The sequence below is a fragment of the Anabrus simplex genome, chromosome 11, assembly GCF_040414725.1.
Source record: "Anabrus simplex isolate iqAnaSimp1 chromosome 11, ASM4041472v1, whole genome shotgun sequence".
NCBI classification, from domain to species: Eukaryota; Metazoa; Arthropoda; class Insecta; order Orthoptera; family Tettigoniidae; genus Anabrus; species Anabrus simplex.
Window position 1 is genome coordinate 50,284,089 of NC_090275.1, and position 17,990 is coordinate 50,302,078.

At 39.9% G+C, this 17,990-nt stretch overlaps 1 protein-coding gene across 1 annotated transcript in view; it reads right to left on the reverse strand.

Moving 5' to 3' along the window:
* Positions 1-2,473: 2,473 nt before the first annotated feature.
* Positions 2,474-17,990, reverse strand: part of LOC136883127 (pinopsin) — a 157,981-nt gene continuing 142,464 nt past the window's right edge. Inside the window, exons 5-6 of the mRNA XM_067155310.2 lie at positions 6,262-6,492; positions 2,474-2,947 (exon numbers count right to left, since the gene is read on the reverse strand). Of these exons, the coding sequence (XP_067011411.2) occupies positions 2,474-2,947; positions 6,262-6,492 (705 nt within the window). The remainder of the gene's footprint in view (positions 2,948-6,261; positions 6,493-17,990) is intronic.

Here is a 17,990-nt window from a genome sequence, read left to right on the forward strand (position 1 = left end):
AGTTAAACATTGTTCTTTAATGTGTAAATATTGTTAATTAAGTATTCAATTTATTTTCTATATTTTATTTTCTTTCTTTGCCTTTGATTCCACCTTCCCGTGTATTCCTTCTGATACGAGTAAATAAATACCATTCTATTGTATTGTTATTTAATCGGTTTATCGTCCAGCGTTAGTTTTCTCTCGGACTCACCTAGAGATCCCAACTCTATCACCTCAAGGGCAGTGTCATGCAGCGTGAGACTTATTGGTCGGGTGTACAACTGGTGAGGAGTACTAGTACCTCGCTAAGCCGGCCTCACCTGTTATACTGAAAAGAGGACTTGTGGGTGATGAGAAGATTTAAAGGGGTTAAATAAGGAAGAGGGAAGGAATAGGCCGTGGCCTTAAAGATAGGTACCATCCGGCATTTTCCTGAAGAAAAAGTGAGAAACCACGGAAAACCACTTCGCGGGTGGATGAGGTAGGAATCGAAATCCCTCTACATGTACTCAGTTGGCCTTTCGAGGCTGAGTGGACCCAGTTCAAGTCCTCGTATCATTTTTAAAATTTCGAGGCAGGGCCGGGAATCGAACCCAGACTTCCAGGGGTGGCAGCTAGTCACGATAACCACTATACCACAGAGGTGGGAAAAATCCTTTCACTATTATAAAATATTTGATCAAAATTTTAACATCAAACACATTTCTCATTGTACTACTCCACCGGATTCATCTATATTTTATACAACTTGGAAACTGAATTCACATTTGTATATACAGGGTGAAGCGAATTTCGCGCACTTGGGCGTCGCAGCGCGACTCCTCACATGTCAGCATTAAAAAAATGTATCTCACAAAAGTTCGTACTGCGAGTATATCCCGCAGAATAAGAACGTTGAAGAGTAGCAATCTGGCAACATTGTAACCACATGTAGAATAACTACCTCTGTCAGCACATGCACTAGTCGTGCTGTACAGTTGGTGTCGTGGATAGTGTTTTGGGTTAGCATGCAGGAGGTCGAGGGTTCGATTCTGAGTTGAGGCGCACGTTTTTTTAATTTGCAAATTTCCATCGGACATTACATACTGTAATACAGTTAGACACCGGCTTAGGTCACATGTATCCTACATTTACAAAATTTAGTAACGCTGAACACGTTGTAACGCATCTAGTCGATGAAGTGGTGCGAATAAATTCACGCCCACGACGTGGAAAGGGCGTCTTTCAAAGCTGACCAATGAAAACAAATGTTCGTTCATTTCTAGGATCGTAGTATTTAGGTGCAAATGGTTTCTAGAGGACCCGCTGCAATCGCTGTTGACGATTAAGATACCGGACACCATACCACCTGAACTACATTTACGAAATAAAAAAACATACGCCTCTAACCAGGATCGACCCCCTCGACCTCCTGCATGCTAACCCAAAACTATATCCACTGCACCAACTGTAGAGCACGACTAATATGTGCTGGCAGATGTAGTTACCCTACATGTGGTTACAGTGTTGCCAGATTGCCACTCTTCAACGTCCTTTTTCTCCCGGATATACTCGTAGGACGAACTTTTGTGACAGACATTTTTTTATTACTGGCATGTGAGGAGTCGCGCTGCGACGCCCGAGTGCGCGAATTTCGCTTCACCCTGTATAATGTGTCAGCAAGGCGCACTTGAGAAACTCCTCCGATTGTCGTTTTCCCGACAGAGGACAAACAAACCACTCAAGAGACTGGAGCTTGACAATACACCTGCTGACGTATTGTTTAGTTATAGAGTTTTCAATTATTACCTCTACAGCAGAGAGTAAAGTTGTTTGCTCTACACCCACCACCAGAGAATAAGTACCTATGGGCGAGGAGTCCTTGTTAGCTAAGATTTGTTTGCCTTCCAAGCATGATGTCAAGCGAGATATCTTTATCAATAAATAGTAGTGTAGCAATTTTAATGGTAGATACGAAAATTAATATCGGCATGAATTCATGACCTGTATCCAGGCAACCCGGAAGATATAAGTAATAAAAGTAGAAAAAAGAAATTTTCCGAAATTTCCCGAGAGGACCGAAATGAAGGCTTCCATGAAGAACAAACAGTGCTGGGAAGAATGCAGTGATTCTGGGCTACCAAAAATCTTCCGAAAATTTGTGGCAGTTACATAATGTGGTATTTCATGGCTCTAACCGGAATAATAATAATAATAATAATAATAATAATAATAATAATAATAATAATAATAATAATAATAATAATCGTCATCATGGAGTGACCTTGGTCTGGTTTATATTTCTTGTTTGAGTTCCTGTTTTTCTCCAAGTACATCAGCAGGAGTATTCCAATTTTCATTCACTTGATTTAGATAAGAATATGTAAAGTATCAACATCTAACCGTCAATGTACTGTAAACAACTATATTTATATAAAATTACCTTCAATATCAATAATAACAAAAAATTATCCCGGAGGATGGAATATAAACTTTTCAACTACTTGAGATCTTACTTTCCATTGCCATCAATCTGTTCTACATTCGTTTTAAATTCTGATAATTCTATTTTCTCCTTGGACGCTATAACTGTTCTAATTTCCACTCGCTCTGTTTTTCTCCTGCTAGAATTTCTGAACATATCCGGAATCACAGTTAACAAGGAAACACTTTGATTTGCAATTGGTGCACATTTTCCCTCGGCAATATCCTTTTTGTTCACTTTACTGTTTTCAGCTTCAAGATTTGAACACTCCGTTGTCTCGGAAAACTTGGACGGTATCTCAAATTTGTGGAAGCGGTCTGGTACTGGCTTCAACCTCAGCATCGGACTTTTACCAACTTCTTCTGGTGCCACGTTTGTTATTAGGTTGTTGACTTGGGAGATGTTGCGCAGAGGACTGACGAACGTGTTCTCCGCTCCCATGTCTTGAGAAGACTCTGCACTTAATTTCACACCCAGAAGTCTCCTCCACGCCGATCGGAACTAGAAACAAACAAAAAGGCTACATTTTATTCTACATATTAAATGACAACAATACTTACATACTGTATCTGAAATTGAAAATCCACAAGGGACAGCTGCCCTAGGACAATGGGTACCGTACGGTGACAGCATCAAATTGATAGCAATCTTCACACTACAGTAGGACCCCTCTTATCCGAAATAAATGGGGCGGAGAAACTTCGGTTCACGCGTTTTTTTCGGATGAAACATGGTAAATATTTTCGGAAGTTAAATGTCGAAATAAAAATGCATAAACTCTGTTAAGCAAAGGTGCATATTGTGTATTAACATTAAAATGTTTACATAATGTCACTCGTATAAAATCAGAGATTTTCTTCTGAATTTTCTTGGTGCAGCGCTGTCATGCAGCTAAGTCGCGCCACCGTTTAATCAACAATACATCATCTGGTGTAGATTCATTATTTTTTGCAACAAAGCGCAAAGCAATCTGAAGAAATTGAACAATTGTTTTGTTACTACTGAACTGAATACTGTATAGAGTAATTTTATTACAGTACTGTAATTAAAGCGTGTGGTACTGTATTTTAATTAAAATGCTAAATCACTCTTACCTCCAATGCATCAAAATCCATCATCTAATGTAACTAGATTCTCAGAACTGCTGTTCTCAATGTCGGGGTCGTCTGCGTAATCTTGTAATAATAATAATAATAATTATGATAATGATAATAATACAGTAATAATAATTCCTGCTTGTTCAAGAAAAAATATATCATGGAACGAACTAGAGGGTAAGAACCTGTTTTGTTTTATGCTATACGTGCATTCTGGCATAAGTCATAATTACAGTCTGGATTATTAGGTACTGATAGGTTAGAAAGCAAACTTACTTAAGCCAGTAACAAGTATACCCTACACTGTACAACGGTTATGCTATAAGATTTGCATATATACTAGGGATATAGCCTATAGAACTCCTTGAATTTATTCTACTCTTCCTACATTATGGTACAACGGGTTGCATGACACTTCCAACAAACCAAAATTACTTTGCATTCTAACCTATTACCACCTAAAATTCCGAGGTATAGTCATAATATAAAAATAGGGTTTGCCTAGTAGCTCTCAGCACATTACTAATATCGACGGCTGAAAAGGAGGGGGTAAAAACTAAATATTAAAATACAAATTTGCTAGTTGCTTTACGTCGCACCGACACAGATAGGTCTTATGGCGACGGTAGGACAGGAAAGGGCTAAGAGTGGGAAGGAAGCGGCCGTAGCCTTAATTAAGGTACAGCCCCAGCATTCGCCTGGTGTGAAAATGGGGAAGCCATGGAAAAACCATCTTCAGGGCTGCCGATAGTGGGGTTCGAACCTACTATCTCCCGAATACTGGATACTGGCCGCACTTAAGCGACTGCAGCTATCGAGCTCGGTAAAATACAATTTTGCCAGAGCATTTCGGTTAAGCCGGGTTCCGGTTAAGCAAAGTTCGGTTAAGCGGGGTTCTACTGTGTTTATCGTAGGATAAAATGAGATACCATATTCTTTAAAGTTTTGAAATTCCCCTGTTGTACATCTATCCCCGATCAGGAAAACTTTATTTTTCTTTACATATGCCGTACAAGTGGTGATTTACCCTTGACAATGAATTACTTAAAATTTATAAATAAATATCCTTTAATAGGAAACAGGAATACCAAACCGATGGAAGAAATTAACTAAAATTGTGTGATAGATCCTCTCGCACCGAAGAGCAACACAATTACCTCCCAGCAACTGGCGGATATGCGATACTTTTCTTCAAAGCACTAAAGCAGGGTTCTTAGTGTCTCTTCTTTTCATGATTACTTTGGCGTACGAACTGTTACCCTCAAACCTTATTGCTGAAACAATCACAACGCTGATGTCAATCGCGACATTTTCTGCACGTTTACTGGATCCATCCGTAGAAATACAGTGCACTTCTTCAAAGAAGAAGTGGGTTCTGCCAGAATTTTTGAGAAGTTCTGCATTACTGCTCCTGACCCTATGGTGCCTGCTATTTCTCAATAATTCCCCTTTCGGGGAGAAACCAAGAACATGAGGGAAGGTTTCTATCCCCCTGCAGTGACAGTAACGGTTTTCTAGGCTTCAATCGGGAACGCTTCGGACCGCTATGCACCCAAAGTCAAAATTATATATACCGGGTGAGTCGGCCGTGCGGTTAGGGCCGCGCAGCTGTGAGCTTTCATTCGGGAGATAGTGGGTTCGAACCCCACTGTCGGCAGCCCTGAAGATGGTTTTTCTTGGTTTCCCATTTTCACACCAGGCAAATTCGGTGATATACCTTAAATAAGGCCACGGCCGCTCCTTTCCCATTCCTCATCCCTAGGCCTCTCTTATCCCATCGTCGCCATAAGACCTATTTGTGTCGGTGCGACGTAAAGCAAACAGAAAAAAAAAGCTCATTTCAATATTGAAGTGCTTTTGGGCTTTGGGTCTAATTGGACTTGCCATCATTAATTTCCTGACACCACTGTAACCGGTGTTCAAATATGTGTACTTCTTCGTATCCCATTATAGCCATAAGACCTATCTGTGCGACATGAACCAAATAGTAAGAAAAAGAAGAAAAATGGAGGAAAATGGAGGTGGCTCGGCCACAGCTCGAGAAGAAGGCAGTTAAGTATCACAAAGCCGGCAATGAGCTGGAATCCGCAAGGTAGTCGCATGCGAGGCAGACCGAGGATTTTGTGAAAGAGAACCATAGATCGGGAGATGTGTGAAGTCAGCAAGACATGGAGAGATGTGAAAGCATTTGTGTAGATAGAACAAGCTGGAGGAATTTCACTGAGGACCTATGTTCCACCTAGAAATTAAAGGAAATAAGTGAGCGGAAGGTAGTGGGTTCGAACCCCACTGTCGGCAGCCCTGAAGATGGTTTTCTGTGGCTTCCCATTTTCACACCAGGCAAATTCGGTCTGTACCCACTTCTAGCCCTTTCCTGTCTCAATGTCGCCATAAGACCTATCTGAGTCGGTGTGATGTAAAACCAATTGTACATAAAAAGGAAGTAATTCATAACAGTCATTACTAGGGAGAGGATTTTAGGCACATATTTAACCAAGGTGCAAGTGCCTGCTACCCGCACAATGGATCTGCAGTGAGATTTGCATAAATATTATCTGAACTATCAGAACCCCTAAAATTTATGCAGCACACCGGCATAAGTGTAAAGCGGCTAGTTGATACTTGCGCCTTGCTCAAATACGTCTGTATTCTAACCTATTAATCCGAAAAAATCGTTTCCCTGGTAATGTCTATTAGGAGAAAAAGAAGAATGCTTACCTGTGTGTTGAGTCCCACGTAGATGAGAGGGTTGTAACAGATACTGCTCTTCGCTACAAGAGCTGGCACGACGGCGAGTCCAGGACTCACTTGGTCCGCGTCTCCGAAGGCGATGAGCAGAGCAAGGACGGAGTAGGGCGTCCAGGCGACGAGGAATGCCACGATCATCACCCCGATCATGAAGGTGACCCGCGACTCTGCTCGCATCACTCGGCCCATCTGAAGCGTGTTCTGGGGAACATACAAAGTAAAACATGAATGACGGTGGTGAGAATTAAATCAAACAATAGATCAACCAGCCAACACTGATCTGCATGTAGGGTTGTCGCCATGGTGGCAGATTCCCTATCAATTGTCTACCTAGACTTTTCTAAAATGCTTTCAAAGACTTTCTCATTTATCGAATGTCTCCCTTGGGAAAATCCAATATCAGATTCCTTTTCCTATAAACGAATATTTGCCCAAAATTTTTCCCTTGAATTGGAAGTCGATCTTCTCCTTCTTCTTTTATGGCCTCATCGGAACACATCCGTCAATCATTCGCCAGTAGCTCTTCATTCATTCTAACTTATTCTCCGTCGTTCCTCATCGTAAATACACGTTTCATTGTATGTCGTTTGACCATTTTTGTTTAAAATAATATTTTTATGTTAATATTGAAAACATTTCTCACCAGACATAGTAAGAGTTCGGCCGATGACCTAGATGTTAGGCCCCATTCAACAACTAGCAACAAGCAACAACACAAACAAGTAAGGGTACTCACACTACGAAAAACGTAAAATTAAGCTATTTCCTCAATTATGCCGAAATTTGAATGGCTAAGGGACACGGTAAGGTTTCAAATTGTGAAACTTGGATAGCTCTATCAAATGAAAAATAAAATACCGAAAATCCCTTCCGGCCTAAAAACAGTTTCGGAAAAACTGCCCAAAATCTGTTGTTTCTTTACTCGTTGCATAAATATTTCTGTAATGTGTTCTTTGGTTCAATACCCTCAGGCGTTTTTTTGACTTTTTGAAAAATGCCCAAACCGAATGTACTTATAAGAGCTTAATTGAAACTTTGCATTGACTCACATTAGCGCTCATAGTGGTAGAAAAGTGTAAACTGTTAATCTAATCGACCGAATAATGATGAGTAAGGAAATGGTTGTAATTTTTAGAAATTTACTTGAAATTCGTCGCTAACATCCCCAGGATGTTTTCAAAATTGAGTTGCTCGCCTGAAGGTCTAGAACTGTGAATTATTTTCAGTTTCATTAAATTATTTCTAGTTCTTCCATATCCTCTCTAATTTCCATAATCCATCCTACTTTTTGCTTCAGATTCCAGAGTTGTTCTAAATACGTCTTATTTTCTACTTTTTAAAAATTTTCCAAGCTTTTTTCGTCATTCCACGCCATATACTCACTAACCGATTTATCGAGCAGCTCGTCGACTTGTTCCCAAGTCTTCCCAGCCCTCCTGTCGGAAACCACCCATAGCTTTCCATTTTTCGAATAAACTAATCTTGGTGACGGTTCCTTACACTGGATCTATATTCCGATTGTGGTCTTACCAGTGACTTAGCCAACCTGTTCTTACATCATCAGTCCTGAAGCTCAGAGAGGACTACCAATGTTTATACAGTTATAGGGACGATTGCGCCGGAATGAGTGGAGATGAACAGTGTCATATTTCATCATTGCCTTCCTCATGTGGCCGAAAAGTACTAAATCCAAACAACCAGTCCTTTGATTAGCATTTTTCATAATATCCAGGCGCACATGCCAAGAATCTCATTACTAGACTCAGGATTTTTAGACAGTAATAGATTGAAGTTCAAACTGTCAGAAAACTGTCGGAACACTTTTTTTGATAAGTCGAACTTTCATTGTATGTTGCCTGTGTATAGGTGGTTTCATAAAGGGTCATAAATTGGAAATTTAATTTAATTTTTAATTCGCCCGCTTATAAGAGTATTTTTGACAAGTCCACGAAATTATAGCCCAGAGAAATGAAAACTGGGACGCAGGCGTTTTTTTTTTCATTCAACATATAAAAATATTTGTCAATAAATTTGCAACCAATTAACTAATGAATTTTGTGTGGAGCTACATTTTATTAATATATGCGCGGGTTTTAAGTTTGCTTCTTATAACTCAATAATTTTTCAATATGTTATTCTCGCTATATTTCGGAAGAGAGGGCAAGATGACACTTCCTACTAGCCAAATTAGTTTGCGTTCTAACGTATTACTGCACAAACATCTGAGTTATACTATTGCTATCAAGGTAACAAATGAATATTTCTCTCAGGTATTGACAGCGCTACGAAATTTAAGAGACAAAACTACGTACAGGTGTATAGTGGTGAACAGCAGCCATGATAAAACATTAACAAGGCTTGACATCTGACCCATCACTCCTCATCACATAGTTGTGTGACTATTTAACGTTGTGAACAAGTTGACTTAATGGAAGTACAAGTAATGGTAGCTGCATGTCTCTCGTTGGACAAGCTATCAATATCACGTTTCATCCCCATTATCATTTTCTGTTTGGTTTCATAATAATAATGTTATTTGTTTTACGTCCCACTAACTACTTTGTAAGGTCTTCGGAGACGCCGAGGTGCCGGAATTTAGTCCCGCAGGAGTTCTTTTACGTGCCAGTAAATCTACCGACACGGGGCTGTCGTATTTGAGCACCTTCAAATACCACCGGACTGAGCCAGGATCGAACCTGCCAAGTTGGGGTTAGAAGGCCAGCGCCTTAACCGTCTGAGCCACTCAGCCCGGCCTGTTTGGTTTCTTTAAAAGCCATAATTTTCAATGTTACCTAGTTCGTTTTAATTTCATAAATGCACCTTTATATTCAGTATACATTCATTTCAAATTATTTGGATTGATTCTCAAATTTTCATCACGCTGGGTTCCGTGGTTCAAATCCCGGTCGCTCCATGTGAGATTTGCAGTGGAAAAGGTGGAGGCGCGACGGGGTTTTCTCTGAGTACTCCGGTTTTCTATCTCATCTTTCATTGCAGCAACTCTCTCCACTATAACTTTATGTTATCTGTCATTCGTTCATCATTGTCCCAGAGGAGTGAGACAGGCTTCGGCAGCCGGCAAAGTTCCTATCCTTGCCGCTAAATGGGGCCTCATTCATTTTATTCCTGAGCCGGTCGAATCATTGGAAACAGGCTGTGAATTGCCATTATTGGATCCCAGTTCGGCTCACTGGCAGAATAACCAGCGTAGTGGTCTTCTGTTCAGAGGGCTCCGGGTTAGATTCCCGGCCGGGTCGGGTATTTCAACCGTGTCTGGTTATTTCTTCCAACTTGGGTCTTGGTTGTTTGTGATATATCTTCACACATCACACTACTGACCTCAACAGAAATACGCAATAGTCAATACATCCCTCCGCGTAGGGTTGACGTTAGAAAAGGCATCTAGCCGTAAAACTGCGCTTATTCCATACCAAATGTGCACCAAACATATTTAGGAAACGAGCAATGAGAGGAATCTCTAGCTGTGAGTGGGCCAGCATCCCCTGCCCGTTATAAGAGGCGACTAAATGGGGTGGATTCCCGGGATTAATGTATGGATGTAGAGATCAATTTATGTACCACAAGATCTGCAGGAACGCTGACAAACCAAATCCCATTTCGGTTGTAGAGGTTGCCGGTCTTTCCTTTTATAATTGTCTCATTTCCTTGTAATGTTTTTTATCGGTGTTCTTCAGAATATGTTGGGTTCTCTTAGACTAACAAGTTTCATTTGTTTATTTATTGCCTCTTATCAGGTGCTAATGTTTGGTGAACTGAGTTGAAATGCCACCTTCCTCGTTAGTTTAAAAAATGCTTGTTGTTAGTAATGGTCCATTCCAAATATATGGCTTAAGAACGCCTAATTCCTTCACGCCCTTCACACGTTTATTTCTTTTTTTGGTTGTAATTGTGGGGTATAGTGCGCATTCATATCTCTGAAATATCACTATAAAATTTGTCACAAATAGAACATTATAATTGCTTTTACACATATCAAGTGAAAAATCTGCGCCAAATTAAGAAATATTTGATTTTTGGAGAATATTATGTATACGTACTTTACCACTTTACAAGTACATTTGGTGTTACGCTCACAGTGACACACGTATGTCGTTTGTCTTACACTTTCAATTTCGTGTGTGATGTCTGTGTTCACTGAAGTTCTTTGCTTTCGTTTCATTGCTTCAGTTGTCAATAACATCATTTCCTGAATTGTATCGCGATATGCAATATTTAATAGACGACAAAATGGTATGGCCAATGTACATAAGAAGAAATATTTATTGGTCCAGGGAACATGCTATTTTCCTGTTGACCTCCATTTTGCTGTTTGAACTGGATGATCTAGTCATATGGACAAAGATAATGAGAATCCACAGACATAGCACACCCATTCCACGGTGCTAGCCCTGGACCTCAAGAAATTAACAAGAGACGGCACCAGCAACGGAGTACGACATAAACCAGTTCTGTCTACAAGCCTTAAGTATGTTTTCATATTTCTCAAATAACGACGGTATTTCTTAATTTGCCGCATATTTTTCACTTGATATGTGTAAAAGCAATTGTTATGTTCCACTTGTGACAAATTTTATAGTGATATTTCAGGGATATGAATGCGCATCGTACCCGTAATTGTGTATTCACTTGATTGTGTTTCGGCGTTTGAGTATATGCTGCTAAAATTTCCGCGAAAATAGTACGTGCTTCTAAAATGATGATTTTTGTAAAAGGAACATCATACTCCAAGACAATATTGTGTTCGTACCTTTCCTCCAGCATTTTTGATCAAAACTTCTGGAGGAGTGGATCGTAAATATCGAACGCCCCGCGTAATATACAATATTGTTTTACAGTAATTTCTCGCAGTGCAATCTGATTGTCCTATTTAGGCAGTAGAGGTACTTGAGTATGAAACAAAATAAAGAGTTTAAGTCCTCGCTATCCATTACCTGTTGTTTAATCATCCATCCCCTTTAATAACCAGCAGCGAGAAACAAAGTTATTTTATAAAATCTACCGTGCAGTTGCGTGTAATGATTCGACAGCAAATAGTCCTCTTGGCATAGTAGAGGTGTGATGTTCTGCTTGGCATTAAGGTCCACTTTTAATTAGCGAAAACATCTGCGCCACAGAAGTTAATTTTTTTGAAACTGAATTATTGTAGAATTGTTGTATATTAGTGCGGAGAGAAAAGCATAACGTTCACACATTATTCAGTATACTACTGATCAAGGTTGGACAGCATTATTCAGCAACAGGATATGATAGGGATAAAGCTGTCGATCGTAGAATGTATTAGCTCCCCATGATGTAGCAGTAAGTTTTCGTAGAATATTATTTCTAGTTTTGATTTTAGCAGCTACATTCGGGAGTTGCTGTTTGAAGGTCAGACTTGTATCTAGCCTTGTTCCCAAGTATTTTGGTGTACTACAATATGGGAGTACATCGTTTCTGAACCTAACATCTGGTTTGTAACTTGACAGTCTGATGTGTAGGTGAAATGCAGATACCATTGTTTTCTGGTGATTTAGGTGGAACCACCATTTCTTAAAATGTACATCCATGGCTTCGAGATCTGTGGATAAAATACATTCAGCGTCTGGAATGTTGGATATCTGCTACACAAATGGAGATGGGCTACTCTGCAAATTGTAACTGTGATGCCTCCTTGCAGACCGTCCGCCACTTTGTCGCTGACTGCCCTCTTCGTGCTTTCAGAGGAACGATAACAGATATCCATCATAGACTACATCAGTTGAAGCAATAGAATGAGTCACAGAAATATACCTAGAATTGTAAAATTATACGAGCTTGGAACTCTGCACATTTGTCCACAAACTTCGTATTAAAATGTATATGTAATAACTTTGATTCAACATACGATAAATAAAATAATAAATAAATAATTCAGTATACAGGGTGGTCCACTAAGTTTCTACCTCAAATGACTTCTGACCGTTTGAAGATGGGATAGATGTTTTTATCGTCGGATCAGTGGTAGAGTGTCGGCCTACGGATCCCAAGATAGCGGGTTCAAACCCGGCAGCGGTAGTCGTATTGTTGATGGGCAGAAAAAAGTCCATTCGGCACTCCATTTCGTAAGATGTCGGCATCTAAAAGATCCTTGGTGACACATTTGGTGTTACCAAACCAAACCCCATGGCACTAAAGCCCTTGAAGGGCCTTCGCCTACCAAGCCACCGCCGCTCAGCCCGAAGGCCTGCAGATTACGAGGTGTCAAGTGGTCAGCACGAAGAATCCTCTCGGCCGTTGTTCTTTGGTTTCCAGACCGTGGCCGCTATCTCACCGTCAGATCGATTCCCAATTCTTATCACGTAGGCAGAGTAGACCTCGAACCAGCCCACAAGCCCCGATAGAAATCCATGACCCGGCCTGGAATCGAACCCGAGGCCTCCGGGAAAGACACAGGCACGCTACTCCTACACCACGGGGCCGGCTTTTGGTGTTAACCGGCAAATTTCATGAAAACTCCGTGGTGTAACAGGCCCGAAGTTCCACGGCCTACCAAGTTCGAAGGCCTGCAGATTATGAGGTGTCGTGTGGTTAGCACACCGTCACGTAACAGGCAGTTCTTTTCTTTTTGCTATTTGCTTTAAGTCGCACCGACACAGATAGGTCTTATGGCGACGATGGGATAGGAAAGGCCTAGGAATTGGAAGGAAACAGCCGTGGCCTTAATTAAGGTACAGCCCCGGCATTCGCCTGGTGTGAAAGTAGGAAACCACGGAAAACCATCTTCAGGGCTGCTGACAGTGGGGATCGAACCCACTATCTCCCGATTACTGGATACTGGCCGCACATACGCGACTGCAGCTATCGAGCTCGGTGGGTAGTTCTTATGGTAACACGATGGCATGGGAAAAGACTAGGGATGGGAAGAAAGCGACCATGGATTTAATTAAGGGAGAGCCGCAGCATTTGTCTGCTATAAACATGAGAAACCACGGCAAACCATCTTCAGAAATGTCGACAGTGGAGTTGGAACTCACTTTCTCCCGATTGCTAGCTCATACTTACGTGACTCAAACCGCGTAGCCAACCCGCTGTCAGTGAAGGAACAGTGAGTTCATTTAGCTTTAGGAACAATGCCTCTGATTTGATTTACTACGCCACTGTGACTCCCGTGTGCGCACGTGCTTCTACCGAACAAATTCCCACGCATTTCCTTCAAATTAATTTCATGCTCCTGTATGAAAATGAAAATTCACAGCCTGTTTCCAGTCATTGGACCGGGTCAGGAATAAATGAATGAAACCCCCATCTAGTGGCGAGAATAGGAAATGTGCCAGCTGCCGAAGCCTGTCGCACTCCTCTGGGGCAATAATAAATGACTGATAGATGAAATGAAATATTAATGGAGAGTGTTGCTGGAATGAAAGATGACAGGGAAAACCGGAGTACCTCCGCTTTGTCCAGCACAAATCTCACATGGAGTGACCGAGATTTGAACCACGGTATCCAGCGGTGAGAGGCCGGCACGCTGCCGCCTGAGCCACAGAGACTACTTCATGCTCCTGTATATAATTGAGAATTTCGAAAGTATATATTCCAGTTGAACGAATTCGCTGAATCTTGAGAAACAGTATATCCTCATGAATGTATTACATTATTGTAATATTACTTACATATATAGCTCGAATATTTCGGTGTTTACAGTATAGCTCGGAATGCAAACTTACTGAAGCGAATAACAAGTGTTCACTAGCCTGGATAACAGCTCTGCTAGGAAGGTTGCAGAAATATTAGGGGTCCGTCATATTAGATTCCCTACAACTTATGTTACTCCCACTACTTTACGGAACAGCGGTCTATACACACTTCCTAGTAGCCAAATTAGCTTGCGTTCTAAATTATTTCTGCCTAAACATATGGACTCTACTCATATCTGACGTAGAGAGCAATAATTGTGCTCATGTTGAAACATCTGTTGTCTTTTCAATCTGAAGTTATTAAAACGAACTTTAATTTATTCTAGTAATAATTTGAGATGAAATCCACATTGTTAGCCATATCATTGATTCGACGAGCAATTATACCGTCTTCACTAAACATTGTTTCTTATACTGGAAGTATTAAGGTCTCGCCCAGATGTTGGGGTTTCGTGCTGTTCATGATACAAAGACTAACAATTTACGAACTTTCTAGGACCTTTTAGTTGTCGAACCTACTGTGCCTATCCGGGGCTTCAGTGCACAATAATAATAATAATAATAATAATTCGTGAGGGCATCGGCCGAATGGAAAATACGTGATGAGATCTTCGGCGAATGGCCCTAGAATCGAATTCTCATCATCATCCCTACTTCAGAATAACCACGGCTATAATATTAGAGCATTCAGGTCAATGGTACGTTCGGACTAAAAGGCATTAATAAATTATTTATAAGTAGGGATCTCAGTATAGAAGAGGAATACAATGTCACTACAGATCAGAAGAATGATGTTTTTAAAGTTTTATGAATATCTGATTTATTATCAACTGAGAAAGAACATCCATAATTAAAACGAAATGTGCCATATAACATTTGATCACAAAGTTAAAAAAAGAGGGGAAAAAAAGCGGGATTCATATTAATGAAATTATTATTTAATTGTCTTGTGGAATTAATATTCCACACCGATAATCCCGATATTTAGAGGCCTTTCACTTGTTACTACCTCTATTATTCACAACATTGTTAGTCATTAATTAATTAATTAATTAATCAATTAATTAATTATACATAATAATCGGCACTATAATGATCACCCTTTTGATATCATCCCAGCTTTCTATACATAAACTGGAGTTTTGAAATATTATAATTTCTTGTGATTATATTATTACGCAATCAAGGATTAAGACAGTATGTTAATTATGACAAGCACATTCCAAGATATCTGAAAGTCATGTTCAGCCCTAATAACTAACTTCATTATTATTTACAAAGGTATAACAAATCGCATAGGCATGTTTCGCCGGGATTAAAATAAAATACCATTTGATCAATTAACATATAATAATACTGGGCTTATGGATGACGCGTGAACAATAACACGACATTTTACTTGTAATAATACACTCAACTACCACCAAACATATTAATATGACCCTTTATCATATATACAAGATTATATGGAAGGAATGGTCCTTCCATTACCAAAAATAATGACAATGATACACGTTGCCCTGGATAGGGGTCGAACTCGTAGTCTTCTCACTGCAAGATGCATGTTTTAAATTTCTAGATCGGATGGAGTGAACAAAATAAATTGGGAGAAAGTCTATTGTTTCTACTATATTAATTCAGTCGCGGTGACAATTAGCTACTCTATGCGTAAATGTCCGTCGGATATTGTTAGAAAGTAAATGGCCATCGAACACTCCACAGTCAAGGCTTTTAACGTGCCCACAGCTTGCTTAGCCTTTGTATTCATCTGCCACTTTCTCTAGTGTAACGGTACCTCCGCACGCCTCCCTTTCATACAGTCCGGGGAAGGTATCTCTCTTTAATAAACCGCCTCGATATAAATTCGGGCCGACTCGGCTTCTTCAAGCTCACGTGGTTCTATTCAACCTAATCTCAATATAACTGGCGTGGTACACTTCTTCACGCTTTGCATAAATTATCTCTGGCACATATTTATTTCGCCTTGATTATCAATTGATAGATATTCACCGACCATCACTTCCAACTCAATACCACGAACACTCGCATATAATTACATAAGGGATATTAATTCATGCCACTCTATAAAACAAATTTACATATTAAATTCACGATCTAGAAATTATACTCGCATCTAAAAACATCATTTGAACTCCCCATATGCTCCGTCTTATACATGACATACAAGTCATCCTCGTATTCTTTTGAAGAGGCAGAGCATCTCATCTTATCATAAGATCTGGGGTTACCTAGATGGATACCACTTCCATCCATCATAACACTTCTTGAAGACAAAATAAATCATTACAGGAATCTTATAACTAACATGCATTACTTTCCAAGGGGTTTAAATAAACTGCTGGTCATCATTGCCAGTACAAACTTCCTACTACACAAGCTAAAAATTTTAATCCCTTCGAACAGCCCGCGATCATCATTCACATTTTTAATCTACTTGACATGCTAATCCTAGCTATTTACAGGAGGGAAAATGACTCTCAAACATAGTAAACTTGAAAATGCACTTATCTTAGGATGATCATTCTCGTCCGAGGCAGCACACTCATAACAGCTTAAGCCATCATCTTGCTGCCTTTGATGTCGTAAGGTCCTTGGTTCGTTTCCGGGATGAACTCCATCTTGTAGACTTCACCACGCATAATAATCCTGGATGTATCCAACACAATGAGATGTTGGGTAGGTGAGTGACTCGTGTATCCTCTTCCCAGACCAGCGATCACTCGTTCCAATATGCAAAAGGGGAAAACACTATGGTTATAATTGGGTCACTTTGTAACACGCACTACATTCAGGCATGGTTAAATTTATCCCGAATATTGCTGAACTGTCACGTATTCACTTGCACTGTAATCCAACGTTAACGGTAACTAACTTGCTTATTTCACATCCCCTCACAATGTAAGACAACTCACATCCACGTTTGTACTTTCAGCAGACGCTGCCCAAATTATTATTATTATTATTATTATTATTATTATTATTATTATTATTATTATTATTATTATTATTATTATTATTATGCGTGAGTCGCAATTTCCTGAACAAATTCACTTTTTCATCGTTCTAATTGTAATTCCAATTGTGCTCTCACAACACTTCACTGTATTTGACTAGTAGTGGATTAATCTAGCCACACACGAATCCATCGAGCATATATTACAGTAGCTTGAATGCTACGCAGCTCTTAACAGGTAGATTATTCCTCGTTCACTATCCTCGTTGATTACACCATGATACAAAATGTTATAAATACACGAAATTTACACAATAAGTGCACGTCAATAATCACTGCGCTTAAATAATGATTTATGCAGTACTTCTGCTAGTTAAATCTCACAATTGCAGTACTTCATCACTTGATGAAAGTATTACACAATATCACAGGTCGTGCAAAATAGCAACACGTCCGAACAACACGGAAACACAGTAGATAATGGGTAAGTAGTCTCCTGTCCGATTCCTTTTGTAAAACAGAGGAAAAATCAAGAGTGGGGGTTAACTCCGCCTTCATGTCGGGGGCCGCTTCCGTAAAAAGCCGTTTGTCGGCGTTGATTTGCATATCAAAAGATAGCTCCGACCTTCCATATTTTACTGATCGAATCTCATTCTCTTAGGATCGGCGGTTTAATTATAATCGCCAAAGCGTCATTTACAACTTGTGCAATGATTGACTTACGTCTTGCCAAACTCCAGGATAGGCTCACCTCGCCAGACCTGTGACGACGTTCTGTAAATCTCTGCACCGATTCAGATCACGTAATCAATGATAAGTTGAATAACTTGAAGATGTCTCGTTGTCATTTTTAACTAAATAATTCCTTGATCACGGCAAGCTCTTATTCATGAATATTAGATGCGTAAGTCAATAATCACATGATTCTTATTATTGTTATTAGTATTGAAAATTCTAAAACAAATTAAGGTTTTGGTTGGTACCACTAAAATCACCAACAAATATTTAGGGAGTTACTTCTCCCCAAGTTAACCCGACTTATTAAGCATGGC